The sequence below is a fragment of the Coffea arabica genome, chromosome 6c (genome assembly GCF_036785885.1).
Source record: "Coffea arabica cultivar ET-39 chromosome 6c, Coffea Arabica ET-39 HiFi, whole genome shotgun sequence".
In the NCBI taxonomy this organism is placed as follows: Eukaryota; Viridiplantae; Streptophyta; class Magnoliopsida; order Gentianales; family Rubiaceae; genus Coffea; species Coffea arabica.
The window spans coordinates 18,661,639-18,668,923 of NC_092320.1; the positions used below are offsets into that span (position 1 = coordinate 18,661,639).

Here is a 7,285-nt window from a genome sequence, read left to right on the forward strand (position 1 = left end):
CAACATGAGAGCTACAATATCTTATCAGACTTAATTTAATTATCCTCTAAATCCTCCCTCTCAACTCTCCAATCTTACATTTTAAAAACAATTATTTAAAATTAATCTACATATTTGTCAAACAATTAAAAACCCCCCACTAACTTGTAATCTTCTACTACTACTCATTTATTTTTTTCCCGTGTTTAAAAAAAATATAACAGCCGCCCAGAACGGCCATCCATATTGCTCAGTTGCTCACATCCTCCACCACCCCCCCCCCCCCCCCCCAAATTCTCTCTCTCTTCCTATTTCTCTCCCAAAAATATCTGACCATCCACAAGAAATAGTGTGAAATATTCACTCATCTTATCAGTACTTCCCTTCATCAAAATAGACAAGTACTAGAATAGAACCAAGAAGTAGGGAAGAAGAAAAAAGATGAATGATTAAGTAAAGCTAAAGCTAAGCTATCGCTCTCTCTTTTTCTCCTCCTCTCTTCTTCTCCTCCTCTTCGTCCTATCTATCGTCTACAAGAAGACAACTATTTAGTTCATTTACCAGCAACTAAGAAGCGAAACAAGAAAGCAAAACAAAAAAAGAAGAAAGAAAAATGTCCCTAGAGGACTCCTTAAGATCTTTATCCTTAGACTATCTGAATCTGCTGATCAACGGTCAAGCTTTCAGCGATGTAACCTTCAGCGTAGAGGGTCGTTTAGTCCATGCTCACAGGTGTATTCTTGCAGCCAGGAGCTTATTCTTTAGGAAATTCTTTTGTGGGCCGGACACGCCGGCGGGTCTGGACCCATCGGGGTCGAGGATGGGCGCCCCAGCCGGCGCCTTGGCATCGTCCCCGAGAGGGTCAAACTCGCAGGTGATACCAGTGAACTCGGTTGGGTATGAAGTTTTCTTGCTGATGCTTCAGTTTTTGTATAGTGGACAAGTCTCAATTGTGCCTCAGAAACATGAGCCAAGGCCTAATTGTGGTGAGAGAGGATGTTGGCACACACATTGCACCTCAGCCGTTGATCTTGCTCTTGATACTCTCGCTGCCGCTAGATCTTTTGGTGTTGAACAGCTCGCATTGCTCACTCAGGTTAATTTTAATTTTTCCACGCTCGCACCCCGTGTCGCTCTCTCTTCCAAAACTTTTTTCTACAAACTCTTTTTTTTTTTTTTTGAAAAAAACACCCAAAGGTTGCCTAAAGATTTCGGGTTAACGGGATTCTTGATTTTTCATTTTTTTTTCTTTTTTTTTGTGTTTTGGGGGGGGGGGGAGAATAGTTGTGTAGTATAATATAGATACTTGGGTGGAAATTGTTTGTGTTTATTAGTGGTTTCTTTTTTTTTGTTGTTTCCTTGTCTGAGAAATCTAGTTAGTAGTTCTTTTATTTTGTCAGTGAGTACTAGATTTCTTTCATCAGTTGTGTGGCAGCCAGCACTGATGATGATCAGATCAAACTACTACTTGTCTTCGTTTTCTTTCGATTATACCGTCTTTCAAGCTTATGCATCAGAGACGAGCTGGTGTATAAGCAAGCATGAAGCATCATTTTCTTGTCTGTTGTTTTTCTTCCTTTTTTTGTGAAAACTCCGAGTTTGAGTAAAATAAGGCGGTTTCATTGTATTTTTCACTTGATAATAAGTTTGGTCTTGATTTCATGTAGTTACACTTGTAGTACTAGTAGTTTCTTGAATTGGGCTTTCTCCATTATGTTCCAAACCCATTACTTTCCAAATTTGCGTCTTTGATTTCTAGTCTTGTCTTTCAACAGTGATTAAACCAAATCTTTCCCAAACAACTCTTTTACTTTCCTCATTTGGATTTTTAGGTAGAGTGCAAAAATGAACAATATATTAGCCCACCCTACAGCATCACCTTTCCGCACAAACACATGGCTTCTCAACTCAACCAATTCTGCAATTTTTTTTTTTAAACCAATTCTGCAACTTCTTCTGCATAACATGTCAAATCTATGAAATGACTAGCTAGCCACTAATTTGTTATTTTGTTAGTACTTAACTCAGACCACATTTATTTTTGGTACATATTTCAGAAGCAATTGGCCAGCATGGTTGAGAAGGCCTCAATTGAAGATGTCATGAAAGTGTTAATAGCTTCAAGAAAACAAGACATGCACCAACTCTGGACTACTTGTTCACATTTGGTAGCAAAATCTGGCCTACCACCAGAAGTCCTTGCTAAACACCTTCCCATCGATGTAGTAGCCAAGATTGAAGAGCTCCGCCTCAAAACATCGCTTGTTCGAGGATCTCTGATGCCTCACCACCACCACCACCACAACCATGATATCAGTGCTGCAGCTGAGCTCGAGGGCCAGAAAATTCGCCGAATGAGACGGGCACTCGACTCGTCTGACGTCGAACTTGTCAAGCTTATGGTAATGGGAGAAGGGCTTAATTTGGATGATGCATTGGCCCTACATTATGCAGTTGAGAATTGTAGCCGAGAGGTGGTAAAAGCGTTGCTTGAGCTTGGAGCTGCTGATGTTAACTACCCAGCTGGGCCAGCAGGCAAAACCCCACTTCACATTGCAGCCGAAATGGTGTCCCCAGACATGGTGGCGGTCCTTCTTGACCACCATGCCGACCCAAATGTCCGAACTGTCGATGGGATCACTCCGTTAGACATCCTTCGAACCCTAACTTCTGATTTTCTATTCAAGGGTTCTGTCCCGGGGCTAACTCATATCGAACCAAACAAGCTCAGGCTTTGTCTGGAGCTAGTTCAATCAGCTGCTATGGTGATCTCTCGGGAGGAAGGCAATGCAAATGCGCCAGCTTCGGCTACAATCTACCCTCCAATGAGCGAGGAGCATACGAGTAGTAGTAGCAGTGGCAACATGGCCAACTTGAATCTTGATTCGAGAATGGTTTATCTGAATCTTGGTGCAGCTGCATCAGCTGGCCAAATGGGGTGCAAGATGACTGACGGAGATGAACATCACAGTAGCCACGGTAGCCAAAGAGAAGCTTTGAGTCGCCATGGTTCCCAAGGTGGTTGTGATCCATCGATTTATCACCATCATTCTCATGATTATTAGTAATTTAGCTTCATCAACTGTCGAGGAAGTGGAAGAACCCTCTCTAGATCTTTCTCTATCTCTCTCTTCCTCTTCTTTGAACCTATCTTTCTTGATTTATTGGCCAGCCTTCAGAAGTGGGATGGACGGACAAGCACAAAAAGGTTGATCAAAACCCATGAAGATTTATTTTATATTTTGAGTCAACATATAATCTTTTGTCAGTTTTTCGGTCTGCTTTTGTTTAGGTTCTCTATATTAAAAAAAAAAAAACTCTGTTCTCGCTACTTTTACTCTTCTGTCTTGGTTAATTTTTTTTTTCTTTTTTCTTTTTGGTTTTGGGTTTTTCTATTATTTCTCTGTGGTGGGTTTTTTTTTTTTTAATATTTTCTAGGTCTTTCCAATGATAAATGATGCGCAGTGCATGTGGTGGCAATTAGGGATGGATGGAATTTTTCTCACCAGATGGGACAAGGAGAATCCAAGTTTTGCTGAGTGATGGAGAGGACGCAGGTCATCAATCTTTTCAATCCCCGGCCTGTCAACTCCTTTTGTTTTTATTGGTACATCTAATGTCATGGACAATTTTCAATGATCTATTAGTTTTACTTTTCTAGTCTCCTCAACCAAGTGCCAACCTCTCATAACACTATAGAATAACTATTAGATGTCGAAGCATATATTCATTATTATTGCCATTTAGTAATATTTTTATCTACAATTTATATTATGTAAATATAGCACCATAATGAATTGGCTATGTGGTAAAAAGTTAGAAGTATACATATGCACACTCTGATATGATAAGTTAAACGGATGTTTGATTTCTTGTGGTGGTGGGGCTTTAGTTCATTGAGGGCTTTGTTTGGACATTGGGACATTTAATAATGCAAATGAGGGAAATGAGCTGTCTTTCTGCTTTTACTCTTTTTTTCTTTCCCTAATGCCTTCATGGGGGTTGGGAGAAACTTGATTGGCTTTAATTGTGTCTAATTAGATATTTTTAAAGACATGGGTTGGATTGGGACAAATTGATTGGCTGTCTTGCATGAAGGTAACATTGAATGTGACCACACGACAGCTCAATTTTTTGGTATATCTAATGCCGGATTCTTTCCATAATCCTCTTTTTTGTCTCCTCCTCTTTCCTTTTTGAGCTTTCTAACTTATTGAAAAACTTAATAAAGAGATGAAACCCTAGGAATTGAACATTCTCTTGCTTAATTTAACCACTAAATTCTGGTTGAGGATAGTTGAAGCTTCTGTACATTTTCTTTTACCCCACCCATTCTCTAGGCCATTTCTAAGTCCCTAGATAAAGAGCATCGGAAACGGGATTTTCTGTTGGGGGAAAAGGAATAGGGATGGTGGTGGGGGGGCAAGGGTCATGTTCTTGAACGCTGTGGATTCTTTCATTGGTACAAGTTACAATAAGATACATGGTCTTACTCTTTTGGGTACAAGAATATAGCTACCTTATACTGTGAAGTAGTACAAGGAAAATAACTTTGGTTAATTTTCACGGAAATATCAAGAAACAGTCGCTTCTGCGAGTCATTTTGACATTAAAAATTGAGGGAAACAACAATCAAATTGCAGTATAATATGACATAGCATTTCTCAGATGTGATTTCTAATTATCTTTTTGGCTATAGTATACATCTAATAGTAATTGAATTATCGAGTTCAATAAAGGAATAATTTGTCGTCGTGATTAGGAGGCAGTATATAATGTAATTGTGGACTCATAACTTAAGATTATAACTAGACCTTCATTAATTTGAGAAATAGCATACAGATTAGCATGATTCCAAGTAACATCTCAGAGAGTTGCTCAAAATCCATTCTTGTCTCTCCTTCTTGACAATCATTTATCATCTTTGCAATTCTTGTTGTCCAGCTTGGGGTCTAAGTATTTAACCCTTGTGCATATATCATCAGTTTCTGTTTTTGTACGGACACCTTTTTCATTGTCTTGTCACGTCCCTTAAAAACAAGAAATCCAATAAGTTCTGCCCTTTAAAATGCTTGCTTGTGTTTCTTCCTTGAGGAGTTAATGCGCTTTTTGAACATATAATGCGATGTCCGAATCCCCCCTTTACCACCCCGAAAGAAAAAGAAGAAAAATGAAAGAAAAACCTATGCGGTTAGCCTGCAGTTTTGTATAATGATGATTGTTAACAATTTTCTTATCAACATGAAGAGATGGAATGGAAAAAACTGCGATTTGAGCAGTTACATGACCATGTCATCTACTACAATTTACTAGTATTCTCTATTTGGATTCTGAAGTAATCCTTTGGAAACATAAAATGTCATTAGTAATCTCCTCATTCCAATTACAATTTGACATTCTTCTCAAAAGAAATGTACTTATATGAGCAACATGGACTAGCTTAGATAAAATGTAGTTTTCCCAAACCTGGTCTTTAAGTTAATTGTCGGATAAAACTATCGAAATATGCAGGATTGTCAACTCAAGCCTTGCTTGTCTCGAAAGAAACATTTGTTGTTTAACCATGGCTTACTTCCCATGCATGATTTGCGGCACTGAACCGTCAATGAATTGCACATTTTAGACCTGCCATATTCTGCATAATTATCTTAGATCCATCCTTCATTTGATTAGTTTGCTGGCATTGTGCATATGTTGTTAATTTCATCCTTTGTTTAATTTTTTTGCCCCGCTGAAATCCAATTTAGGCACTTAAGACTTGTACATTTTGTGGATGCTAAAGGTTGATGTTTGAAGTAGCATTGACCTTCTTCTTCTTCTTCTTGAATTGATGGAAATCAGTTGTAGATGAAATAATTGTATTAACATTATGTCTTTTTTTCATTTCTTTTCTTAGTTTTAACCCATTTATCTATCGCAGTTGGTTATGTACTGATAGACAATTAAAAGCCTTGCAAATTAGAAGTTCTTTGAAACAAGAGATGAAAAAGAGAAACATCAAATCCTTAATTATTTAGGGGTAAGATGGGCAAATAAATGGGGAGACAAATTTTTAAGTACATAATTAATATCTGCAGTCATTTAAGATATCTAAATATCTTATTGGTCTTTGTTGTTTTAGAGATGTTTGAAATCAGTTAGGATCTATGTGCCACTATCGGGTGCCAAATTCAGTGTCGGTCCCATCACGTGATGAGAAAGGAAACTTAAATATACGATACATGACAATTAAAATAAATAGAATACTTGACATAAATATAGAAGCGATACTGAATTGTTACTGGAAACTGGTATTGAGTATCTCATGCGATCTGAAATGTATGAAATGTATACATTTCTCAATTTGAATATAGCATTTAGATGCGATTAGTATCTCTACAGCTTAATTATATTCTCGAATCATAATGGTGGTGAATGCTTTTGTTAGAAGGATCCATGTAAAGTACAAAATAATTAGGGTTTGCCACTCGTTTTAATTAGAAACGAGGTATAACTTTTTTCAGTTTATCTCTTGATCCTCTTAAATGCAATCCCATTTAGTTTCTCAAATATGAAATAGAACAAATCAACACAAATAAAAAAAAAAAAGTGGTAGACCCGATAACTATGTCTTGTACTTAGGCATGCAATTTATTTTCTTTTCAAGTACAATATTTTTATAATTGGTCCTATATTAAGGAGAGAGAGAAGGAAATAGAGATGGATCCAACTAAACCATTGAGAATTTGGGAGGAATTAAACGGCCTCCAGAAATGTTCTAAGAAATCCTGGACAGAAAATGTTCCAAGAAATGTTAAAAGTTGAGGATCAAGATAATTACACAGACTTTGATATCTCTTGCTTGAAACAAAATCTCATAGCCTCTTTTTCCTAACAAAAACCAAAAAATATGGTGCCTTTACTGCTTAAACGAACTGATTTTGAAAAGAAAAGCGGTAGATTATGTCTTGGATGCACATGGCGCAAAATCTTGAAGGGGCCTTTTGTCAATCGGAAAAGATCTACAATAGTTGGGAAACAACTGAAGAATGAAAAATTATGAAACATGTCTAAATCAATCATGTTTATGAGTTTTACTCTTGTGGAAAAAATTCACAAAAGCCTCGTATATATGCGAGTGGGAAGTCAAGGCAATTTGGCTTTGAACTCGGTCATGATACCACTTTTCTTAGCAACATTTATAAAGATTATAATATTGCCTATTTATTTTTTTTCTGACGGAGTGGGTGTCCGGGTCAATGCTTACGAGGTCCGACTAATCCCATTCCAGTTCGGGTCGAAAGGCCCCATTCCCGAGCGCGTTAAC

The 7,285-nt window shown here is 37.6% G+C and overlaps 1 protein-coding gene across 1 annotated transcript; it reads left to right on the forward strand.

Annotated features, from left to right (window-relative positions):
• The first annotated feature begins 339 nt into the window (after nt 1–339).
• Nucleotides 340–3,645, forward strand: LOC113691926 (BTB/POZ domain and ankyrin repeat-containing protein NBCL-like). Its single transcript, XM_072053230.1, has 4 exons — nt 340–1,075; nt 2,037–2,997; nt 3,152–3,187; nt 3,418–3,645. The coding sequence occupies exons 1-4, from the start codon at nt 593–595 to the stop codon at nt 3,435–3,437; spliced, it is 1,500 nt and encodes a 499-aa protein (XP_071909331.1). The 5' UTR covers nt 340–592; the 3' UTR covers nt 3,438–3,645.
• Nucleotides 3,646–7,285: the final 3,640 nt, after the last annotated feature.

Bases quoted from the DNA above. Each gene is read 5' to 3' on its own strand.
- LOC113691926 (XM_072053230.1), top strand. From the start codon at position 593: ATGTCCCTAGAGGACTCCTTAAGATCTTTATCCTTAGACTATCTGAAT. The intron at 2,998-3,151 runs GTGGTTGTGATC...TTTATTGGCCAG, and splicing joins GAGTCGCCATGGTTCCCAAG to CCTTCAGAAGTGGGATGGAC. The intron at 3,188-3,417 runs GTTGATCAAAAC...AATATTTTCTAG, and splicing joins GGACGGACAAGCACAAAAAG to GTCTTTCCAATGATAAATGA.